General features: G+C 36.5%; 1 protein-coding gene across 1 annotated transcript in view; it reads left to right on the forward strand.

Annotated features, from left to right (window-relative positions):
* Positions 1–26,641, forward strand: part of FREM2 (FRAS1 related extracellular matrix 2) — a 144,407-nt gene that overhangs the window by 60,090 nt on the left and 57,676 nt on the right. Inside the window, exons 3-6 of the mRNA XM_080376594.1 lie at positions 19,350–19,496; positions 21,792–22,022; positions 24,771–24,896; positions 25,811–26,062. Of these exons, the coding sequence (XP_080232720.1) occupies positions 19,350–19,496; positions 21,792–22,022; positions 24,771–24,896; positions 25,811–26,062 (756 nt within the window). The remainder of the gene's footprint in view (positions 1–19,349; positions 19,497–21,791; positions 22,023–24,770; positions 24,897–25,810; positions 26,063–26,641) is intronic.

Consider the following 26,641-nt stretch of genomic DNA (forward strand, 5'->3'; position numbering starts at 1 on the left):
GGGCTTAATAGTGTCCAGCCCAAAGGCTTGACATTCTCCAGGTGAAAGTTTGAGTAATGGGAGATTACAGCTGAGTGCATTATACCAACTTAAACTGCATTACTGAAGGTAGGAGAGATTGCCTGACATTACTGTCGGAAGGGAACAGTGTACATTTTTCACTCAAGAACAGGGTGCTCAGTCTTGATTTACTGGCAGAATGCAAAGTTTTAATTGTGTGTCCTCGGAAACTGTATGAACTGTGTTGTTGTGTGTGTTGTTGGAGTCTGCTGCAGTCCTGGATAAGGTTTGTGGGGAATTGCTCTTGGAGTCACTCCCTATAGGGATTGTAGTGGGAGGCAGGTAGAATGGAACTGTTAATACATAAAACAGGACTCTGGAGATCTGCAGTATATTTCACTTTGCTTCATACAGTGAAATATTATTATCCATATTATTATTATCTATAATAATATTATTATTATTATCCATGTTACTGGTTTATTTCAGACAGCCAAAGAGAATTATTCCCCAGCCTGTTACATAGGTTTTTCCAGATCTGAATAAAGACTTGAATTTTCTGTAAGATGAAAAATAAATCCCAATGCATAATGTGAACACTAAAAAAATCATAAATTTATGTGGGTGTGGTACCTTCAGTGTATTTATTCACATTTATGTTGCTGATATGATGTGCATCTCACTGGTGAGCATCTGGTATAGATACCAGAGCAGGACAAAAAAATATGGACAAGGTCTTCATCTTAATGAACAGTCATTGATTGGTCCATTTGCTTCAGCTGAGCTGCAGAATGAAACTTATTTTGAATCTGGAGTGAATGCAATGTACTCAATGAACTGTTTAACTGAGAGTTCAAGACTTGTGCGTTCCCTACATACGTCTTTGTATATATATGTGCATGTGTCTTATCTACAGGGGCTTACGTATGTAGTTCTCTTGTTTAAGATATATACAGAGAAAGAAGGAGACTTGTAGTGTAGAGACATATTTACGTCTCACATCTGTCAGATCTCATATCAAAGAGTATTCCATGAAAGTAGTGCAACTCAATTTTCTTTATAAATCTAACAATATATAAAGAGAGCTGGCTTAAGTTTGTCAGGTGAAATACATGTGGCTTCTTAAAAATATAGTATAAGTAGCTGTTGGGAAGAAATCCAGGTTATTCCCAAAACTTATATGAAAAATGTAAATCTGCATGGTCAGAAAATTTTGTGTCAATCTTTTGTACATATCAGGTGTAAAATTCTTTAGCATTAATAATATTCTCTGTGTTCCGCACAAATCATCCTTAATATGTCAGTGTTAATTTTAGTAGTCATGCTGCATTGTTTGCTGATAATTGCACTTCACACTGCCTATTGAGCAGATTCAAGCCATAGAAATGAATGCTGAACTTCAGTTCGCTGTTGGTGTTTGAAATATTGTGCTGTAGTGCTAGGAATGGAGGGAATTGTAGAAATTATATTCTCCAAAACATAAATGTTTATAATTTTTCATGTCCTCTTAATATTAATATTCTGGCAAAGGTTAAAGCATATAAATATTGTACCTACTACAGTCTACATATTTATACCATTTTGAGTATGTCGTTGAAAGAGCTTTAAGTACTGTAAGCTGTTTGCTTGACAGACCATTTAGATTTCGTAGGGAGATAATGAAAGTTCTCACATACTGTTCTCTTACTGACCTGAATACTCTATATTTCTTGACTGTTAAGTGTCAAAACTTTTTCTGTATTGACTCAAATATAACTTTCCTAAACATTTCTGAGATCAAATTCTGCAGCAAGGGGAAGAATACTCAAGGAAATCCCCTGAAAGATTGCCTCTCACTGCCCATCACTCATGTTGTGTCTTTATGGTGGAGAGAGGGATTGAATGTTTGGGTACAGCTCCTAAAAGATATAAAAGGATGCAAAATATTTTTCACATTATGAGAAGCTGATCATTTTGCCATGCTGAATTATATATATTTAACATATAAAACCTGCTATCTAGACTTCAAATTTCACATGAAAGTTTCTCATTTTATGGGAGGAGATGTTTAAAAATCTTATGAGTACTTGAAACTTTAAAAGCGAGGAATAGCATCTTCTAAACCTGATGCTCATTGATCATGTGTTTTCATTGATACATGGTGCTTACTAGAATAGACACTGTTACTTAGGATTTTTTTTTTCAGAATTCTTATGCCATTTTTTGGAAAAAATGATAACTTTTTTTTATAATTTATATTCATTTTTATTCAGAAATACTTTAGGTTTGTGCATATATCTTATAAAAATATCTTCAGATAATGTTAATGATGTAGCATTCAAAACATTGTTAAAGTGTATTTCCTTTTATCTGACCATCATATCAGACTTAGTTCTCTTTCCATCATGATACATTATGATTCTTTCTTTAAAACTTTTAACAAAATTTCTGCAGGATACTTGGTTACTGCTGACTTTCTAGGTGATTATAGGGTTCACTTGTGTGCCAATTGCAGACAAAAAATCTTATCCAAAATACTAAATACCAGATTGCAGAGAGCATTCTGGAATTCACAGGAATAATTCACAGTAATTTTTGCATTATTTGTATTAATATGAGTTGGTGGTGTTTTTTTTAAATTTGTGAACAATGGGTTTGCTAGAACACTAAGTGAAGGGACATATTTTGTCATCACATTTTATTTGGTGTAAGCAGAAATTTAGATTTGGCAAAAGTGTATTAGTTACTCCCTCTTCTTCTCTTTTGATACCAAAAGTGATAATAGGAAACCACTATTTCAATTCCTGTTCAAACTTATTCTGTTTTATCAAATTGATTTCTTTTCACCCCTAACACTCCTTCCTTGTGTCTTATTTTATTGTGATTTACTGCTCTGAAAAAATGACCTTCTGGCAGACTGTTGAAAGCTACTGAGGGAGCTGCATTTTAAATCAAGTCCAAATCAATTCTGTCAGATCACCACTAAGACAGAATTATGGAGGAAAGCAAAATTTAGAGTCAGTCTGAAAGACAGACAAATATGTGAGATATAAAAAAGTTCTAAAGAAAGTGAGTATTAAAGCTGTTAAGTATGATACAGTATATGCACAAAAGAGGTGAATTGTCTTAATAGTTCCTTGCAGAGTAGTTTTCTTTTGAAAAGTGACAAGTAGGACCATCAGTAAGGTGAAATCATTTTTAGTGTAAGATCAAGCTATGCCATCTTTGTGAAACACAGAGCAGAGGAAATACATATTTGAGGATTTGGTTAGATCTGAAATGTACAGTGATTTTCTTTTGCTAAAATGAAGTCAACATTCCTGCTTGCCAGATGGTTAATATTAAAAAGATACCTAGTTAAAGTAAACAAACAAAAAAAACCTATTTCAGAACTCATTAAAAGTGTTTGATATACCATATCAATATTTTTAATGGAATTCCTTAATTACTTTATCACTGATCCCTGATTTCACCGTAGCTTCTTTTCACCATCTCTTTTAGCATAAACAACTGCATAGATGGCAGAATTATCCAAGATGTAAGGATTTCCCTGCTGATAATATTCCAGTCTGCCTGCTCAGGGACTTACCCAAGCCAAGTCTGGCTTCGTATGTATGTCAGCACAATACTTTTCTCTAGATATTCTAGGCTTTTTCTCAAAGAAGGCTTTTACAGTCAATCTATTAGTACTCAGATAATGGAAAGCTGATGTCTTAAAGCCAGCCTTGCTCAGCAGCATAGGATTTAAGAAAAGACCACGTTTGCTTTAAAGTTGAAATATAGTATAGTCATAAATGGATATGTTCACACTTTAAATGTTATTCTGAAGTATTCCTAGTTTTTTATCTATATATATCTGTGAATAATTCTTCTGTGTAGTGCAAAGTTGTTATGCAGAACTTCCATGCACTTCTGTATAACATTTATTTTATTTAGACCTTTCTGCATAATTAGTAAGGGTGCAAAGAATTGACCTAAAAAGTAGAAACTTTCCCATACAGTATACTGTCCAAATCTCATTCTCCAGCAATTTTTGAGTGTCTCTGCTCCAAGATCTCTTAGGAAGAAAAAGTTAAACCATAGTCTGAATGGAACTCTAGGCCCACTTTCATGCCATGAGGTTTGCCACCCTGTTCTCCAATACATTTAAATAATTGCTGTTCTTCTGCTTATCGAAATGTGACTCAGAGAAAATGGTGCCCCCTGAGGACACTGGTGTGAAAACTGGCTGTCAGATTTGTCTGACATATTGCTGGCAGCCCTTTTTGTATTTAGTTGTTGAATAATGTTAAAGGAAACCTTCAAATTAAAGGTTGGAAGACTTGTCCTGTACTATATCCCTGTGTAAGCAGTTACAGTATTTACCACAAGAAGGGCACGTGATGACAGACCAGAAAGAAAATGGTTTCCGTGACCACACATAGGTAGGAAAGAGAGAGACAAGTGTATCCAATAACCTGTAGAGTGCACTGTGGGAAAACACTGAGAGAACCCAAGATAAAATCTATCCTCTTCATTTATTTCCCACTAGCCAAATAATAATAAAAAACCCCAACCATTTTCATCTACACAGCAACACAGTCCCTTACTGAGCCACTCAAGATAGAGCTTAATGAATTAGCTCAGGAATCAGCAATCAGCAGGGCAGGGCTGAGCAGGCTAAGCAGAGCATCAAACCGGTAAAGTTTCGGTTCTGGCAGGGCTGAGTCTTGTGGTGCTGCCCTTTGTGCCACGGGCATGTACCAGCGCAACCGGAGCTTGTTTGCATGATGCGAAGAGGATGCATGTACTATGTCTTGCCCCTGTGTTCATGTACCAAGGCACATTAAGGTATCCTGGTGATTGTAGATTGAAATATCTGTCAATAAAAGAACAAGAATATTAAAATACAGGCCTCTAATGTATTTCACAGAACAGAGCTATGTGTCTGCATTGAACAAGTAATTTTTGAGATAGTACACTCTCGAGTTTCATTTCACTGTTCCCTCCTGTGTTCTTTAACATAAGGATTTTTATCAAACTCATCCTGAAAGTTGCTCATTAACTAGAAAGCAAAAAGAAAGTGCATTCCCATGGCTATGTTAGAAAGTGCATTCCCGTGGCTATGTTAGACTGTATTTGGCTCACTATCCATCCAAGAAGCTACTCAGTGAGTATGTGAAGAATTGAATAGAGTTATTGCTCATGTTTCAGCAGCTAAGGAATCTATAATGATATGAATTTAACAACATGAGATTGGAATCATGTCCAAAGGATTAGAAATATGTTTGGACAAAGACTTTCCAAGGTCAGAATATGCTTTCTTGAAATGTTTTAAGTCCAAGTGCTTAAAATAGAGTTATTGTGAGACCTCTGGACTGCAGTGCCCCATTTTAGTCAACAATTTTTGAAGGGCTCCACTGTAGGAGGTGAAGAGAAGGGCAAGAAGTCTCTGCTTTGCAGGTGGAGATTAATGAGTTTTGGACATAGAATAGCAATAAGGCTTTCTGTTGCAACAGGAGACCAGATGCAGCGATCAGGAAGATCCCTTTCAGTTAGATTACCTACAGAGTTAAACAGTGGAAGAGAGATCCCAGATCACTCCCAGTGTGAACTTGCTGGAGAAGACTGGGTGAGTTTGGACTAGAGAACCTTAAAAGCAAGCTAAGAGGCAGTGAGGTTACTCAACTGCTGTGTTCCCCTCTCTTCCGATATGAAAGACACCTAAAGAATAGCTGGAATAATTAAAAGATAAATGGTTACGCAAGAATTGGTGGAACTACTCCTGTCAGAAACTTCAACCCATACGCACTTTTAGCTGATATAACTGCACTTCCTAGCTTGGGGCAGAGAGAGGGACAGAATTGCAGTGTAAACATAAAAGCCAGGGTTTATGTTTTGAGATTTAATACCATTATAGTTCATTGGACTTTACAAACAACTTCAAGAATATTTTCCCTCTTTGAAAAGGCAGGAGATGGAGATCTGGGTAGACCAATTATTTTCTTAAATAGGTAACATAGTCGGAAGTTCTTTGGAAAGCTTAAGGCTAGAGTCCACCCTTCTGAGTGGCCGGATGGAACTGACCAGTAGACCAAGTACAGAGAAACCTATAGCAGGTAGGAAGCTGAGGATCAGATTTAGTGATGTTAGAATGATTGAAACTTTATTATGTATCACATAACTTTTCAGATCCATCTCTAAACATGGAAGGAATCACTGCTATATTTTTCTTTATGTATGTGTCGATTTACGTGGCGTATGTTGTTTTGCACAGGAATATCAGCAGTGGATTACTTTCAGCCTGACCAACTGGTCACTCAGCTTTCATAGATGAACTCAAATGTACCTTTCCACAGATGACAAACAGTGACCCAGCAATCAGTGACATTTCATATTTTGCATAGTTATCCATGTGAAGATTAATACTTATGCCATCCCATCTTCTGATGTTAAATCAATTGACACCTGCACCTGTTCAGTCCTACAGAACAGAGAAAAAAATCCACTGTTATTTATGCATCTAACATATATGCAGCGCTCATTAATCAATCCTGCCAAGTCCTTAGTTTTCTTATATAATTAAGGTAAGAATGGAAAGAAATATCCTTGAAAGGCATACAAGGGAGAATTTACCTTCCTAAACAAAAAGGCTTTCACAGGTAGCTCGATGGCAGTCATTAGCTGGAAGGATTTCAGTAGCCATCTATACTTACCTGGCAGGAGGGCTGCCCAGGCTGATTTGATCTGGAATGTCCTAGTAATCTCACTGAGCAACTGGTGATCTTTGTCATCTTGTCACCTCCTCCCTGTGCTCCCACCTCTACTGTATCCACTGTTCTTCATGGCCTTATGGACCCCAGGGCTTCTCTAGCATTCCTGGAATGGGCCTCCTGAACCCACGGGCCTCGGTCTCCAGCATGTTGCTGCATCATACAAGGAGTAGGCATCCTAACAGGTAGCAAGAGAACTGTCAGATGTAGTGGGGGAAAAAAAATAAATGTTTTGAACAGCCATTAAATCAGTTAAAAACCCCAAGTTTAACACCCGCAGCCGAAAGGAGGAGGTAGATGATGACAGCTCAGCACTGTGTCATCAGCGTTGTTTGGATTGCTGCAGGCTGAGGTGAGAGGAGTTTTCCCAGCAGCTTCTCAAGCACCCCAAGTTGTGCTGCAGCCCGGGGAACTGCTGCGGTTTCTGTCAGCGATGTTATCTGCTGCAGTGGGCGACATGCAGGAGGCTGAGGTCGTGTCCTGACAGGCGAGGGCTATGCAGCTCACTTTCAAGAAAGGGTGGGAAAAACCTTCCCTTAAAACAGAAACATTTCTGCTAGCTGGCTTGTTAAAACTGCTGTGGTCGCACCTCCACACGTTTCTGTATGAACTCTAAGGCAAAAAATGTAAACTTTAGACCACAGATACACAGGCCTTCACCTGCCTGTATGTGATAGCCAGCAGGTTCAGTGGGAGCTGGACTTGATTTGACAAAAACATTGCCTCCCTGGCCCTTGGGAAAAAGCTGAGGATTTTAATTTCTGAAAACATGTGGGAGAACAGTCATGGAAGTCTTGATCAAGGAATTTTCAAAAGCCTGAGTGATGCCAAATGAACTTCAACTTGGCATGTCAGAAAACACACCTTGGTATTTGAAGGCCAATATGTAATTTTTGAAAAGAATCTTGCCAAACCTATTACAAATAAAGGGATTTTTTTGTAAATGTACCTCTTCACTTATCAAGATGTTGCAGTTTTCTACTAGTACATTAAGACAGGGGATACTATCTAAACCAATGATCTCTTTTCAAGCTGAGTCAAATGTGAACCGTACATAAATAAATGAGTTGTTATAATTAGCTCTGTGCTAAAAATAAAGATACACTTTTTCTACTGATGATTTTCATTTAATTTAACTACTTGTCTTAAAGTATAAATGAAGATTGCATGCATATGCAGAGAGGAGGGAGAGAGAAATAATGTGTTGGAAGCAACTTACTATCAAGATTAGTTGTCATAATTTCACAGTCACTTCTGTCCCCTGTCCCTGCTTTATGTCTGTTGAACTTCTGTCTTGGGAAACTCACAGTGGTCATATTATTCAGGAGTTTCAAAATTAAGTTCAGAAGTACTTTTCTGTACTTAGTTTTGATATTTAAACAGATTTCTCATGTCTTGACTTTTCTGAAGGAATTTTGAGGTTCTCCCAATTTATTTATTTTTTTCATCTTGCAGTATACATTGTGACTTCAGCATTGGAATTTGACATGAAAAAGATACAGGAATATAGTATAATAGCTGCCTTAGGAATATACAGTTCTGTTCCGTAGGATACGCCTCAAGTAACATTGAAGAACTTGTCATGATATTAAAAAATAATGCATTCATGCAAAAATGTTTCTTCAGCAGAACTAATATCTTTGAATACCTCTTTACAAGGCTTGTCTTAAGGCAAAATTACAGTGATCTGAAAAGGAACCCTTTTTTGTCCTTGTCTCTATCAATGATTTTGTATGTTTTTAGTTTTTTTACTCTGCTCTTCCTGAGCAGGATTAAATCATCTGCAAAAGGTTATGGGTTTGGCATAGCTTAAAAAGGATCAAAGGCACCACAAAGGAGTTTCTTTGGTCAAATATTAAAAGTTAAGTATTTCAGATTACCTGGTACAATTACTCTGAAATGAATTAAGAGTAAATGTTAAATAGCCTGCCTGACGTTTGTTCTCCTCCAGTCAGTTGGGCATTTTATTTGTTGCATTGCCAGAATAGAAAAGGAACCAAAATTCAAGTCTGTGGAAGTTAATTCTTAATAAAGAGAAACAGTTCAATCACTTTGACATGGACTTGAAATAATAGTTTTCCTATTGGTGCTCAGTGAGTTACAGCAAGTCCAGCTGATCAAATGGAAACTGTTCCATTTTGTTTAGGGTAGGCTTTGCAAATAACAACAACCTCTTTAATCCCTCTTGCACACATTTTCCTCTTAAGGCTATAAAATTTGAGATTTATGAGCCTGGATTGTCACCTGAAATAGAGGGGAATTCTCCGCAAAGACAGCGTTCAACAGTTAGTTAAAAAGTTCAACTACTTCTTCAAGGGAAATTTGCCAGTTTGACACAAATACCAATTTCAGATTCATTATGAAAAATTAGAGGCCTCAGTTTCAGATGGCACCCACTCATGCTCCCCAATTTTACGCATGAGGATATTGCAAGCATTGGAAAATTAGGCACATATGAAGGAGTTTGTGTTAGCAAGTTTTAAATTAAAATGCTATTTAAAGAAAGGGAAATTGATATATTCTTTTCCCAGAGTAAAGGAGTATCTTAAAATAGTTCTATATTAAGTGAGACAATATTTTCATTGTAAATATATTTCTCCCGGGTCATGTTCTGTTGGACTGTCTTTCATTTGTAAAGTCACAGTACACTTTTCTGTTATTACTCTTTAGTTTCAAGACTGAGGCTGAGGATACCCCATGACCTTCAAATATAACACTAGGTCTGATTAAGCTTTAAAATGTAGTTTTACTACAGGCTAATATGGATATAGTGCTGCTTTAAATGTGTAAGCCAGAAGACAGTCCCATATAGGACAGTAACTAAGCTGGTGGAGCTAAACCCGTTATTCTGGGAGACAAGGAAATGACCCTTGCTTCAATTCAGCTGGAGCCTGTTTTTTGGCAGAAGTTGTCTGGCGCCACAAAACAAATTAGTAAGCAGAGACCTGAAGACTATTAAGTTTATTTTAAGAATGTGTTGCCAGAGATCTAATAAATTTACCTACTGCTGCAGGCCATGCATGCACAAAACTTTACTAATCCAGGTGGTGTTTTTTTTCCTTCAGAGGGAGGTGCAGGGTGTGGATCCTGAGGAAAAAAGGTATTCTGCTTTAGGTAATATGACCATTGTTTAATGATAGACATGACAGCTTCAGTGGTATGTTTGGGTTTTCTCTGTTACTACTCAGAAAGGAAGTTTAAATTATTTTTCTGATGTTTCTGGTGCAAAGTTAGTTTGTGGCTACACTAAGTGCGAATTAGTTTAATGACAACATGGAAATAACTTTTAGAATTAGAGTAATTCTTCTAACCAAATAGATTTTTTTGTTGTTATTTTTAAATATTCCAAAGATTACTTTTAAAGTGTTTGAATTTACAAGTTTACTGTATTACAATTCAGGAGTAGTCATATTTTTGCGTTTTTCGGGACTCTCCTTTGTGCGTGCATGAAAATCATGTCTTTGGACTTAATTAGCCATCTAGACTGGCGGGTTGAACATTCTCCAGTTATATTCAATGGAGTGGGCCAAACCTTTCCAGAGGGTAATCCAGCTGTTCATATCAGATCTACCTGCAGTTTCTGAAGATGCAGCTCTTTGCTTTCATTGTGCCTGGACAGCTAGCCTAAGTTAAACATACTTCTTTTACATGGTAAAATTAGACTGTATGAATCCTACTCATAAGTGGCAGGTCTTATGTCTTTAAATTTTGTGGAACAGGACCCAGTTGGTTATGTTCCTGTGCACTGGGACCTGTTGCCAATAGTGGTTATTCACTGGAATTAATTTGGCTGCTCTGGATTTTTTTCTGCTAGGAAGCAGTAGTCATGATTTATCCATTATACAATAACATAAAGCATCATTTCAAAACAAGGACTGATCTCTACAGTAAGAACAAAGACTTCTGAGAACAAAGTGCTGCTAATAGAGCCGTCTACAGACAACTCTGCCTCCTGGTACCTTCCCTTTTCTGGGACTAGTGGGCCGTTATGTTCAGTAGCCATCAACTGTCCCCTTTCAAATGCTTCCCCTCCTGTCCATTTCCCTTGGTTTTGGTTTTGTCCTGCTTCTCCTGAATCTGTTTATATGAGTGACTTTTCCAGAATGAAGGGTAAGTTCCCAAATATTTTACTCTCTTCCTTGTCCTTTACTACCTTCAAATAAAAGCTCTCAGCAGTGGTTGCTACCTGCTGATTAGTTTAAAATAATCCCTGCTAAGTGCCTAGCAATACCAACCAAGAGTCAGGTGGCACAATTTTTTAAAAAAATTTGTTTTTCCTTGTTCATCATCTCAGAAACAGTGACAGGGCAAAATAAAGTCTTTCTGCTTCATTATCTGTCATCTTGTAAATTCAGTATAACACCAACCTTTTCAAGTGCCTGATGCACAGGAGTTTCTTAGAGGTCTGCCTTCCAAACGCCAGCCTGTTGGTGATTGCTTGACCTCAAATACTGGCCAAAATCAGGTGCATTCAGCATACCTTCACATTATTATTTGTAATGTATTCTGATCCTTTAAAATGCTCACTTTCATAATTTTTAGATGTCTTCTTTTTTTCCCTATCAATAATGCATGCAGGCTGAGAGGGTAGAGTCTGATTATGAATTGTTTTGAGCAGATTCTGTGATGAATGCCTCGCTCCCACTGACATTCAGTAAGGCAAAGTATTTCTGGAAAGATAACATTGTCAGTTCTGATTTGTAATGAGAACAGGCCTGTATTAATTTGAAAATATACTTTCTATGGAACTGAGACTTGTGGCACTTCAACTTCCAAAGAAATCTTTCCATATAAACTGTATAATCATCCAATGTATCAAAGTGATTTAGATCAGATCGTATGGTCATTGTCATCACAGTAACCTGTCTGGCTGCACTGTGAATGTTGCAAGATTTTAAAATGCTGTAATATGTTATTGTTGGTATGTACATAGTACAAGTATTGTGTAACCATTCTTTTGTGAATATATTAATATAGAAATATATGTGATTAATATAAATAACATATTTTTTTGTGTCTAATGAACTGTCATTATTTTACTTTTAATCTACCCTTTATTTCATTTAAACTCTTTGCTCCCTTAAAGGAAAATTTAGGCTGCATCTGACATATTTAAAGTATCTACTTTAAAATAAGATTGATCAAATTCTAGAATGTGATTGTCCAGAGAAAGCATTATCTAAAGTGATTCTGTGAATCCTATTCTGTGTATGTTCTCCACCAATAAATGCTGAATGGTTCCTGAGTCTTTGAGCAGAGCAACAAGATATTGTCTTATCCTATGAAAATGTTTTGAGATATTTTATTTTGAAACAGGTCAAAAAGTCAAAATTCTAATAAAGTTTTGTGGAATAATTGAGCATAGGGGGTTCCATTTGAAAAAAATAAAATAAAATGTATGGTGTAGTATTTGTAGTTTTTACATTAAAAATTAGTTTGTTACATCATATGTAACAAATTTATATATGTATATGTACATGTACATGCATATGTATATGTAGACAAATTTGTTACAGTAATAATATGTGAAGCTATATATACCTGAAATACTTAAGTCAGACTGTGGAAAAAGATGATAATTCATCATTTATTCTCCACCAGTATTTTCAGTAAAGAGATTAATCAAAGCCAGTCTTTTTGTGAACAAATTTAATTTGATGGGTTGATATTTTGAGGGAGAGGAGGAATAATATGAATATTTTTTTGCCCAATTTTGCTTTGTTCAGTCTTGCTAAGAACTTTTTGGGTAGCTCAATGACTTTCTCTTCTGTTACAATGATTCAGCAGCATATATGGGTATGTGCTTAAGCATTTCAATTAGTAGCACTTCAGTAGTACCCTGAATTCATTAAATTATTTGTATTTTCACCATTGGAACTGTAGAAGTGGGAAGCATTCAACTCCTGCAGAGCTAGTTCCTTGCTTACAGCACAGAATCCCAAACCAGCAAGTGGATCCTTTTGGGTTCCCTTGAAATCAGTTACAAAGCTAACCACTTTATGTCTATAAATGGTTTGAAACCCACACAGTGGTCCAGCATCCTTTTTTATGATTCAGACTGGGTTTCTCTTTATCTGCTTTGCTCTTTCCTTTGAAAGCTCACAGCTTCTTGGTGCGGCCAACAGAATGAAGGTTTCCTGGCTCTTGGTGAACTAATTTGTACTGAGCTGATTTAAACTGAAATTAATTTAAAACTATGAAACGCAGTGTCTAAAAGAGCATGTTTTCTTCCACAGTTTCTGTCAATGAAAATCTGGATAATCTCTTAATCAGAATCTGGCTAATCTCCTGCGGAAGAACTGGGCATAGACTTGTATTGGAAATTCCTTAAATTAACCCAGTGTGAATCTCCAGACTGTGCTTGGAGACATCCTTAGTTACGCTTAGTTGAATTTACTAGGATCAACATTTAATATGCACTAGCCAGCCTTTACATTCTCTCACTTCCCCTTCTCTTTTTGTAACAAAGCAACTGTACAGTATACTTAAGATATTTTTTCTGCTATGTGACTTCAAGCATTTGCTTAGTCTGAGCCCTGGCAAATGTGGCCATTCCAACTTGTTTCTTGGGGGCAGACATAAAACAAAAGCAAAAGAGTTACAGAAACTACTGAAAGACAGAAACTGTCTGCAGTCCATTGGATATCAGCAATTACACTCTAGGCAAGCCAAGTCCATAATGTTGGGAAGTGTGTGTTTTCTCATGACAAGTCAGAGGAAGCATTGTTTTAGTCCCTAATCACTAGGGGCTAGTTCAGGGGGTTGGTTTTGGTTGTTCTGCAAATATATTGAGTTACAGTGGCAGAGAGATTGCAGAAGGGTGCAGAGTTCAGCAAGTTGCTTTAGTGATTGGAGTCCATTATAGTACATTTGAAAAAGACGTATAAAGGAGACGCATTTTAAGGGTTTCTAATTGGATAAAATTATTAGGTTAGCTTATGCATTGTTGAAGCCTATTTAAAACATTTTAATGGCGTATTTTATGTGCTGGGTTTACTTATGTGTTTCACTTCTGCAAATAGCTTTTCTATATGAAATTAAAGCAGTTTCACCTGATATGCCTTTTCTGGTGATCATAGCAGAGGGAACAGCATATGATCATAGAATCAGAGTAGTTTGGGTTGGAATGGACCTTTGAAAGTCATCTAGTCCAATGATGTACTGCCCCAAAACATTGAATAAAGTACTTTTATTATCTATCTTATAGGTGAGGTCTTTCTGATAGATTTACTTGAGATCTTTGCCTTTTTAACCTGTAGGTAGAATGTACTGGGACTATGACACAGTATGGCAAATCAGAGTTGTTGAAACTGTGTGTCTTCAGCTGAACATATAGTATCTTCTCTACATTTATTCTAACTAGCAGAATCATCTAAGATTGTATGTCACTTCTCTAGTCTGCTAAAAAGCATGTTTATATAAACCACAAATAACAACTAGCAAGTAGTGTGGGGATCAAAAAACTTGGGAAGTGCTAAGGTTGACAGGGATCTTCATAGCTAGATGGAGAATCATGATCTTGGGAACTAAGATTTCTGCATTCCACATCAGATTTTACTTCTAATGAAACTGTTGAGATAACTTTATCCTGGTATGTAACTTAAGTTGGTTTGGCACAGAAAGAAGCTAATCAGAGGGTGAAAAAATGAAGCAGATGTCTAAACCACAGCTGTCTGGTATTTGTAGAGCTTTATGGCAATGCAAGACATACTTTGTGGACGCAATGAATCTGGGTGGCTATGGTTGTACAGGTTGGGCACTCTTTAGCTGATTCATCTCTGACTGATTATGCCATGGATACCATGTAGGGAAGCCAGTATCTATCAAGATACATCAATTTCCATTGTATCAATAAGTGAACACTGTGGTGTAGCTGTATGCTTTTGTTTATGAATTGGGGTTCTGGGGTAGCTCCTAGGGACAGCAAAGCTACAATCAGACGTTCTCTATGGAATGCCCTTCAACTTGCCAGTGCTCAAGAGACACGAATTAATGATGGAAATATATTTTATACTGTCTTCACATAGCCCAGAAATCTGTGGAGAGAACTGGAACTGATTCTTTCCTTCTCTGAGCTCTTTACATCATGATAGAAAGTTCTGACAATCTAGTCAGTGTTTCTCATGGAGTTTTTATGTATTTTTAAAGATACCTGAACAGCAGTTTCGAAGGATAAATGCTTAAATGGGTAAATTCATTTTAATATTTTTCCCTTTAAACAGTTTACTGATCAAGTCCTCTTCTTTTATTCATGTAGCTTAAATTGGAATTTCTGTATGACTTGATCTTTCTGGGAATTTCTGGTTTGATGACCTATGCAAAAATAATATATCACTGTTTTCTGACAGGTGACACTGTTTTCTGACAGGACTCCTGTAAAGACCAATTCTAGATGACATCCATCTTTGATTTGTCATATTCAGGCAAACCTTTTCAGACAGTATTGTCCTCAGCAGCCTCAGTCAGTGAAGTCACAGTCATTAAGTCACTTTGTGACCCACCTTACTCTAGATCCTTAGCTTAAGCTGTGTCCAAAGTTTTTGACTGTGTCTCACAACCCTTGCCATCTCATTTCTCATCAATGTCTCACTACACCAGGTCCTGTCTAGCATCTTCTGATTTAGCACTGCTGCACTGTGGTCTTTGGCAAAATTCAAGAAATGGGTTTTCATGCATCACTATAGCAACATCTTGCCAACCGTATCTCACAGATGTATAACCAAAGTTACTTTGGATTTACCTTGTCGTAACATGGCCCTCCTTCCTTTTGTTTTGTTTTAAAAGCACTCTAGTAATGGCTTCTCTCTCTGTCAACTTCTGATGTATTTGTATTACAAGCACTTGTCTAGGAAAGGAACAAAAGCAAAACTGTCATTGAGGTACCTTAATTACCTTAATTATTTGCCTAGCAGCTAAATTTTTGACTATGTCCGAAGAAAGTGCTAGTGAGCCATGCAAAATTCATTTGCCTATAGAAATACTATTGTAAGGCAGATAATTAATTTAACAAGGAACAAAATTAAGATGGCATGTGAAATTTTATTTCTGATATTTTATAATTTCTGAAAGCTATACTTTTATTATTCTTTAACAGACCTTATATTTGTGTGGTGCTTGGCTCTACCATCTTCTAGAACAGCCCGGTTTCATCCAGTTCAGGTGTGGTGGAATTCATCTTACCTAGCATTAGTGTATATATATAGCATAATAAAAGTGCCTACAATGTAACTCATCATGACAGGCCTTCTTAACAGCTACTGAGGAAAAATGCATGTATTTCTGCATATTTTGAGGCACAGCTAATCTCATTCAAAAATAGATACCTAAAATACGTCATAGCCTCACAAAATGCCTCTTTCCCAATTTTGGTTATAAAGACAGTTTAGAATTTCTAGCTCGAAAATAAATACCTGAAATTAGATAAATTGTATCATATACTTCCTGCACTATTGTGTCAGAGTTCTGTAATAATAACAACAACAACCACAACACTGTTTTTATTTTTTGGGGACATTGGACTGTGAAATGGCTTGTATAGTTTAGAAAACATTTCTTCTGAAGCACAAAGTTAAGAAATCAAGATCTAAAGTATCTATATTGTTTTCTTAAAATTATGAATCTGATGGTTTTAGTACTGCACCTTCTAAAACGTGAACAATATATATTTTAGGGGCAGAAGCAGGCCGATAGAAATGCAGGCTTGCTGAAAGCCCGCTATAAATAATACATTTTTGGTTTGGGTTTTTTTTTGCTTTAAGAAAAAATGGAAAGAAACCGCTGAAAGCAAGAAATAGGTGGAATTAACACAACATAAAATCATATTTTCTTTCTTGCACATTTTACTTCCTAAATTTCGTCCTCCTATTAGATTTCTAACTCAGTATATTTCAACATTTTCAATGACAGGAATTAACTGATTTGGTAGTTGGCTACTGAGAATTTCTCTGTATGACTTTTCCTCTTTAACAACTGGGATTTTTGTCACTTGTGTAGTAATTTTGGTATGTTCAGTAATTATGTGCAAATATCAATTACATTTAAGGTTGATTTAAGAGTCTAGAAATGAAACATAAGATCTGTGTGTATGTAAGCTGTAGATTGTGTGCCTATGTCCATAACATGTTTAAACCATTACTTCTTTGGATGTTAGAACAGTTGGTGTTGGATTTGCTATTGCTTTTCATTCCCTAGCTGGAATCTATTCTGTCTAAAAAGATAGAAACTCTGCTATGCTTTTCCTTCAGTTGAGGGTTTTCCAGTATCTGACAGTCTCATTTCTAGTAAGCTTATGCAGCAGTATTTTTCTCAGTAGTGATACTAATAGCTTCTTTCTCCTCTAATTGGCAGTAAATTTTTGTTTCTTTTATATCGTTAGAAACTTTTATCCCTGTGTCAAATTATGTTTAAATTGGGCAGTGTGTTCAAGGGCAGCACACAAATGGCTTTTCTTACTAGATTACAGAACAAGACATACTCTATTGCATTTGTCCCAAGAAACTAATGGGAAGACATAACATATGTCTAACCTAATATAAGTGCTGGTGTAGCTAACACTATAGTTCCTGGTTTTCTCGTGGTGCTCTTTACAGTTTTCGTATGTGTGTTTGTAGTCATCCCCTTTGTCAGCAACTATAGAGATCAAAAGAGCAGAAAAAAGCAGGGCAAGGAGTGCAGTGTAGTACTCCAGTAACTCTATTCACTGGCTTGTTTACAGAAGTGTTAATTCTAAAGGGCACGTTTCAGACAGTCATTACCTGAGCAAACCTTATTCTGTAGCAGCACCTTGTGGGAAGATCAGCCTACAGCCTCCCACACAAGCCAGCATTCCCAGAAGACAGTTGCTGAGTAAGCATCTGCCTTCAGTGAGCTGAACAGGTTATTTTATTCTTGCTATGGAAGTTAGAGGATTCTCCTGAGTAGTAACAAACATCCAATAGGGTACACAGAACTCAGTTTGTCATGCCCTTTTATGTGTGGCATCTAGAATCCCTACACTGACAAGAAATGCCTTTTTACTGTGAAAAGTCAGTGAACAGATGGAGGTAAACTGTACTTGAGAAACTAAAGCTATGCTATGTTTTATTAGAAATGGGATAATCTGATCTAAGATATTCAGTCTGTTGTACAAATAGTTGGTTCATAGTGAAATGGATGCTAGCTCTTTCCAGCTATTACCTTTCAACTGGAAAAAAGTAGCATTTTTAATTGGACCTTAGAGAGCCATTTCAATCAGTATTTCCTGTTCTTTTACAGTTGTACAAAACCCATTAACTGTAGGCAAAACAGCTTCATTTCTGATGGGAGCAAGAGATTAGGCTGAGACATGCTCAGATTTTAGGCTGGCGCTCAGTGTTTTGCAGCTGGAGTTAAATGACTTCCATATCATCCCCTCCAAAAGTTTTGAGGGATGCTTCCTGTATTCCTGCATTGCTTTGGCTTCAAAAACAGAGCCTACTTCTGTTGACAACTATATGGTCATTTTTGTTTCAGAAGGACTGTGAAGGTTCTTCCAATTATTGTATAAGGAAATACAGTGTTCAACTTAAGGACAATGCCATCAACAGCTGCCAGCCAGAGATGCTGACTTGGTCCATGTTAACTATTCAGTTTCCCTAGCTTAGTGCATTGCTTGCTGTCCTGTGTTTTCAGTTCCCAGTGTTTGAATGCACAGTGAGACCACAAGGAAGCTGCTGTGCTGCTGCTACAGTCAAGACCTTGGAAGGGATCCTAGGAGTTTGCTTTCTTCACCAGGAACATGTTGCTACAGTTGTGCCTGTGTAAAAAGAACTGTGAAGACATCTTTTGGTCTATTGAAAACTGATTCTCAATAAACATCTCAGCAGCTTACTTAGCTAGGGGCATTCATCATATCATGAAGATAGCTCATTGCAAAATAGTATAAGAGAATTCCAATAAGCATTTATATCTCTCTAAATCTTCTTAGGTGGCACAGGCAATCATACCTAACCCAACGGTTACACGCATGTAAACTTAGGAGGGCATCAGCATAACTATAAACTGCAGTGTGTATCAGGTATACTTAATCCTATTGAAACCATTTCCTAGGAAGACATGAAAGCTGTTCCTAAAATCATACAGTGCTAATGCATAAATTCTAAACCAGTAAGAGCAGAAATTGTAGATGGTAGGTGTCAGCTCCAGTCTCTCAGGATACTAAGGGTCTTCCAGTGCTTCTGGTAGCCTGATCATATTGAGGAAGTTCTGCATAATGCCCTACACTGTGTGTTATTTAGAAATACCAATACAGTTCTGCAGAAACTTGGATCATCCGCACCTTTTGTAATTTCTAAAAAGGCATCCTAAATATATTTTTATTAATCCTTGTTCTTCTTCCCTTGAAAAAGAAGAAAATTAGCATACTCTGTAAGGAATGTGATTAATCTGTATGCATCTAAGATAAAATTTGTTCCTATATGCACTGAACATTTCATGGTTGAGTTCTTTACTTGTTATTTCTTAGTTTTAAATCTTCAAAATCTTTGGATTGTGATGTCTAGGTAAGATACACTTTTTACCCAGGGTACAGGTTACATTAACCTCCAAAGACAGAGTAGTATTTGATGAAGAAGAAAAATGAATTTTTATTTTGTTTTGCAGGAGGCAATAAGCTGAAGAATCAACATTTTCGCCTAAACTGGGCATGGATCTCCTTAGAAAAGGAATACTATTTAGTAAATGAAGACTCCAAATATCTTGATGTTGTTCTTAAACGGAGAGGTTATCTTGGAGAAACGTCTTTTATAAGTAAGTTCAATTTTAACCTTATCAGTTGCTTCTATAAATCACTGGCCAGCTAGATGATAAAATGCATTAATACAACTATTTTCTTTTACTGGTGTTTCATACTAAGCAAGCTACATTCAAAGGAGTATGTTTATTTGTTAAAGCAAGTATCTTTTGTTATGCTAAGATATTATTTCTTTAGTTATATGATGAAAATTTCACTTTTCTCTTTTTGGTCTTCTGCAGTTAATTTTTGACTTAACAACCCAAGACCCAGTCCTCCTTTCTCTGATTTGATTGATACCAACAGTGGTATCAATTGTATTTGTTTCACAGAATGTAGTTCCTGTCCGAATTTTATTTTTCCTGTAATGAGAAAAAACAGTTGTAGCAATTGGAAAGACAACAATAAGCAGAGATCATTCTCCAGGAAGGCTATTGTGAGCTGGTCTGATTAGCAGCTAGGACCATTAGGCTCGTTTTCTTTTGTCAATGTTGGCAGTCAACTGAGGCTGATACAGGAGGTGTTGAAAGCTGTTTGCAGTGTCTGGGGAGTGAAAAGGTGAAAAAAGATTATGTTATCACATCCTGCAACCTCACACCTGTCTGTAGTTTCTGGATCTGTTCCCATCCTTTTCCTGGTGATGCGTTTGGACTAGGGAGCATTATTCTTATACAGTTTCATGTTGAAACCTATGACGAGCTTACACTGCTGAGAAAAGGCACTCAGTTCAAAGCTGGTTTTGCAGAGATATGTAAGCATTTACCTGGCATGGAGCACAAGTTCATGCTTAGAAATCAGGTTTCTGTTTAGGTCTCTTTCTGAATAAGAATCTGTGTTTAGGTATTGAGATGTAGTTAGGATACCTATTTTGGCATGAGATATAAGGAGTATAGGCACAAAATAACTGGATCTAACTTAAAAGACTCCATCTTGAACAGTGAACTAACTTTGATAATATATTTCTTCTAAAGTAAAAGAATAAAACAGGTCAATAAAATGCAAAGTTATAGGTGTGTGGTTTAAATTAGTTACTGGTGCTGATTAACAGATACTGATTTGACTTCTGATCCTACAACTAGTGTTTACAAAATTATCTACCTACGGATTCAAGCTCAGCTTCTGAATTGAGCTGACTCAAAATACAGCAAAACCCATTTGAATAACTTGCCTCTGACCACCTGCAAAATGGAATTACAGAGTTGCAAAGAACTTAAAAGATATTGGTTAAGATGCTTGCTGGCCTTTCTGGTCCGTGTGTAGTGCCAAAGGGTCTGAAGGGTTATAGGTTATGTAAAATACTGGCTATATATTATGCTAAGTTATACTGGCTATAACTTAGGAAGAGGCACAAGCAGGAAGCAAGAAAGGCAAGCTGTGTAGGGAAAGATTATATGGTTTAATAAATTAATACCATTGTAAGAAACAAACAGAGAAGGGAGAAGTTTTGAATTTTTTTCTGAAAACCTGAGAAAGGCCTTTAAGATTTGAGTGGTGCTGTGGGGTTCAAACAAAGGCCAAATGCATGAGTTAGAAATAGTTCTGAAGGACTGTCTAATTTCCATGTGGGCCTGTCAAACAGCCTTAAACTGTGAGGAAAGTGCCAATGAAATCCATTTTAGAGCATCCTGGATATGAGGCTGTAAGGTCTGTGTTGTCTCTGTGGGATGAGCTGTATTGATTTTTATCTTATGGCTTTGCAGTTTCAACTAAACTACAGTTTATAATTGTCATTATGCAAACACTGAAATAAGAGCATAATAATTTAAAAAAAAATATTTATTGTAGTGGGAATGACTACAATGGTTCAGATTTTACATCTTTCATCCTTATTCTGTACGTTTTACCCTTTTGTGTCTTTGTGTTTTCCTTAGCTTTCCCCTTTCCAGGTGTGTTTTCATTTTTTCTAAGAGAAATAAATATTTTTGAGGGTTTCAGGCAGCATGTTGTTTAGAAGTTCTGGAACAGAAGAGAACCCAGAAAGGTAAAGGCATGAAAACATATTGTTGGCCCTTTTGGGCACCCATAGTTGAATTACAGAGAAACAGAAACTTGACTGAAACCTCGGAGAATGTAGAGTTTTTCTAGTATTTAGCTTTGCTTTGTCTAATTCTGTCCAAACTGTCTTTCATAATGTTAATTGATGCACTTCCACCGCTATGTGTGACACCAGCATAAAATTGATCAAGAGTAATTGGAGTTGGCTTGAATACTCTCGGGTTGTGAGAAGTATGGTTTTTAAAAATTCTTTGTTTAAAAATGACAGAAAAAATGTAAGTAATTTTTATAATGACCTAAATTTATGATTTATGCAGGTATTAGCACCAAAGATGGTACTGCCAAGAAAGATAAGGATTTCAGAGGAAAAGCCCAGAAGCAAGTGCAGTTTAATCCTGGCCAAACCTTAGCTACGTGGCGAGTACGGATTTTGAGTGACGGTGAACATGAACAGTCTGAGTCCTTTGAAATTGTTCTTTCTGAGCCTGTCATGGCAGTTCTGGAATTTCCATATGTATCCACGGTGGAAATTATTGACCCAGGAGATGGTAAGAACCTTTCCAGAACTGTACTGCCAATATGTACATACACCAGAAGATAGACTGAACGACAAATGCTATTAGTAATAGTGGATAGTAAAGCTTACCTTCCCTCAGAATATTTCTGAAGGCAGGCCTGCGCGTTGGGTAGCCATTTGTCCCCTATCACTTTAAGTAATTAATGAATATGTGACTAAGGTAGCATGCTTTGATGAAATGCCTGCATTTTTCCTATGATAAATTATTTCTAGGTTTTTTGTTTTGTTTAGTTTCGGTTTCATTTTATGTATAATAGGGTTTCAGTTCAATGTGTTTGCAAGCAGAGTGTATCTGCATGTGCGGCTGGAGGCTGACTGGATTTACTCTGCCATGATAATTCCTGTGAGAGAGGACAGTACAGGAAAGTCCAGGCTGGTTTGGGTCTTGAAGCAAACTAGTCGCATCAGTTAGGCCTCAATGTCAAGCTGGGGAGGTCAGTAAGGGTAAGGTTCAGTAGACCAAGTACAGCACAAGCTGTGTCAAGAACAGATACAGTTATGGTTAAATGTAAATGAAGAGAGAAGCTGAGGAAAAAAAACCCTAAAAACGTAGAATGTGCTCTGGTTGCTTTGCTTTTCAGCTGCATCCAGACACTTGAACTCATGGGCCATGGTCACACAAAACTGTCCTTAAGGAATCTTTCAAGTATTGGATGACTCTAACAGCTTCTTTTATGTGATCTTCCCTGATTAACATTTGAAGAGGACTGCGCAGGAGAACTGTCAGAGGTTTCTTAGTTCATAGCGCAAGTTAAACTAGAGGTTATATGATCATCATCCATATTTAGCCACTGAGAAAAATAGTGCCTAACTTGAAAAGTAGTATGTATGAAACACAGAAATTACTTGAAAATGTGTTACATCTGTCTTTTCTATGATCAGTGAGATAGCACAACTCAAGATAGTTATCTGAGTCTTCTTAATGCCAATGATAGTTTTTTCTATTTCTTATATTAAGATAAAATTTTCACAGTCCCAGAGAATTTGTAGTAATTATACATAAAGTGAAGTTGCGCAGGAGAAAATTGAATGCACAACTGCAAATCAAGTAATATCTACAGGAAGGAATATAAAGAGAATTTTGAGGGGAAGGACTAGGTTTCCTAATTGTCTTTTAGAGCACAGGGTAGGTACAAGTTCAGCTGCTAACTGTATAGAAACCATCAAAAGTTTTATTCTGCTTCCAGTGAAAATTATTTTCAAATTAATTTATTTGAATGGTGTAGTCTTAGTTCCAAAACAGTGAGCTCGTTTGGAAAGCTGTACCAGCCCTTGGTGTATGGGACATCAGTTAATGTTTTATTCCAAAAAGAGATTGCATAAGGATGTGTTTTCTTACACTAGCTGACATTGTCTACATCATTCTCCTCTGAGCTTTTATGTTGTTCATAAGGTCAGTTCAAGTTTTTTAGTGTCATTTTACTCCTAATAGGATAATAGGAGACAGAAAACAGAAATCAGGTTGCTGCCTTTTTTTTTTTTGCTCTTTTTTTTTTTTTTTAGGATAGAGTTTTTCATTTTGTCAACTTAATTCTAAAGGGAGAAATAAAATTAACAAAATGGGGGGTTTGGGTGTTACATCTTGTTTTACTTTAAAAGAAAAAGGTAGGGAATTGTTTTTATTCACATTGAATATTTGACTTGCTGGAATAGTGAAAGTGTCTAGATCTTATCAAACCTGAATTACAGCATTTTTAAGGCAGTCTTTTGACCTTAAGTCATGCTGCTAGTATTTTCCAATTGGATAAATAAAACCTGGAACATGTTTTCAAAGAAATCACCTGACAATTTTCAGAAAATTGTTTGCCAAAGTACTCTGAAATATTGAAAAGAATTGCTTTGTGCAGTCAGCTGATACCACTTGATTTAATATTATACAGAATTACATTCTGTTTGGGTTGCAGTCATATTAATGAAACTGTAAAGGTGCTTTATAATCATATGCATAGCCACCTTTTGTTCTTGAGTTTTTGAGAGAATAAGAACAAAATGGATCCTGAATCCCAGTAACAGCATAAAACAGCAATATGATTATATGAATATAAAATAATGAAGAGTTTAAAATTAATTTTAATGTTTCTTTCCCTGAAAAACACATCTGACATTCTTTGGTCCAATAAATTTTAGGGTGAGATTGCTCTCTAGACTTCGCTGACTGTATTGGCTAGGTCTCCTTTGAGTAAAACAGGAGTAGATGTGTAGCCGATTCAAATCAAGTGTCCAAGTTAGAGTAAGATAGCAGGAGCTCCATCTTGCATCCTCAATGCCAAATGATTTTCAGTTATCTTGATGTAGTAAGTTAATGAATGGCCTTGCAGAACCACTGCCTGTGTGTGAGCTATACTACTGATACTTCTGTGATTAACTGTTAATAAAGAAATACCATGGAAATGAGAAAAATATATACCTTGTGGACAAATTCTCCAAACACTATCTTGCACAATTAACCCTAGATAAGTAAATTAGTCAGATTAGAGACTACTTAATAAGGACTTGTGAATTCAGACCTAGTGATCTGATTTTGTTTTCCATTTCTGAAAGACTAAGAAACTCTACTTCTCTCACCCTCCAAGTTTTTCTTAAAATTTAGCACTATTGCTGATAAATACAAGTTATTTGTTGCACTTCAGAATATGCTAAAATGCTCCTAGGTATTTTATAGGTGACTTTATGAGGCCATAAATCTACATAAATAAATAAATATGTCTGTTCTTTGCAGAATCAACAGTCTTTATTCCTCAGTCCACCTATACTATTGAAGAAGATGTTGGTGAATTATTCATTCCAGTCAGAAGAAGTGGAGATGTGAGCCAGGAACTGATGGTTATCTGCTACACACAACATGGTAACAGAATCTACTATAGAACAAAAAAAAGGCAAAAATGGGAGACAGAAAGGAAAAAGAATTGTTCTATATATCGGATAATAAAATTGTTTATAACAGTTAATTACATTTTCATCTAAATATCTTCAGTCTCAGCTGGAAATGTATTCATTTTTTCAATCTGTCTTGGATTATTATTGAATACAGATGAGAAACTATCATGTTGCAAATTTCTGCCATTTGTTAGGAGATGAAGAGAATCTGTGTTCTTTATCTTTTTGCAAAATTTTTATATGCAGCCCCATATATCTGGAAGTGATGAGAACTGAAAGCACTGCAGTGATTGCCACGGATATCCTTTATTTGTTTGTATCTTTAAAAAAAAGTTACAAAATAATAGTGCTTAATTGCTGTGCTTCTCCTTCCTCTATGTTTCAATCTCCTATTAATTAAATCCACACAGAGCATGGGGTCTCTAGTAAGCATAACTGTGCTTTTACTATTTTTTTTCATCTGGACAGCTGAAGCAACATTTTTGGTGAGGTGATCTGGAATCAAAATAATTTGTTTTCATCAAATTCTAGCTGTATAGATAATTTCTGGTCCACCGATATCTTCACTGGGTAAAATATACAAAGGGAGTTAGTTGTTAATCCTCACTAGGTCTCCTTTGTCAGTGTCTTTTGTGATAGACTACAATATTCCTTCTGACTGGAAAACTGGAAATTAATTTGAGGAGCATGTGCTTGCATTGCATTATATACAGAAGAAGTTTGTCCAGGGATCTCAGAAATGTAGCCTGGTCAAAGGTTTCAGCCCATCTTGTAATGTAAAAGTAAACAGAAATTAAAAGGTAATGAAATAAGATTCAGCCTCTGTGAGGAGATCATTGTAACCATGGTATGTATAGTGACTGTTTTCCTTTTATGCCACAGGAACAGCATCTGGCACTGCCCCAACCTCTGTACTTTCTTACTCCGACTACATATCCAGGCCTGAGGATCACAACAGCATTCTACGTTTTGACAAAGACGAACGAGAAAAAATGTGTCGGATTGTCATCATAGATGATTCCTTGTATGAAGAGGCTGAGACCTTTGATGTTTTGCTGAGCATGCCAATGGGTGGTAGAGTTGGTGCAGAATTCCCAAGCACTCGAATTACCATTGTACCTGACAAGGATGATGGTAAGACATCATTTAACAAAGTGATATTCCCAGTTCCAGACAGAAACTACAAATAGTATCAATATCATATTCAAATCAGCATGTAGAAATTGGATTTTTGCACTTCTTCCTGTTGGTTAAAACACATGCTGCTTCCATCTTGAGATTTGAAAATACTATTAGAAAGCAATGCGGGTTTTTTAAAGTGTTTAGTATTGGTATTTTATGGTTTGAGAAAGTCACACAAGCAGTGATTGGGAGTGAGGAGATGCACCTTTCCCTATCACAGTAGCAGATGTAATCCAAAAAATCACCTTTCATGGGCATCTTTTTATGAGTGATTCTGAGGTTATGTCCACAAGCCTTCAGGCCCATTGCATTACTTTCCAAAGGGCCATATGAGAATCCCCGATGGACTAGAAGCCATATAGCAGCTGCTAAGAGGCAAGCTATAGTCCTTCTGATTTGATACTGCATTTAACTTTCTGCCTAGAAGTGTCCATGTAGCTGCCTTGGTCTTTTTAGTAAAGCGAATTATCAAAAGTCAGTAATGTTGTTTTAGCAATTGCCTCAGTAAGGACATGCTGACCAAATGATGTC

The sequence above is a fragment of the Falco punctatus genome (genome assembly GCF_963210335.1).
Source record: "Falco punctatus genome assembly, chromosome: 2".
Classification (NCBI taxonomy): domain Eukaryota; kingdom Metazoa; phylum Chordata; class Aves; order Falconiformes; family Falconidae; genus Falco; species Falco punctatus.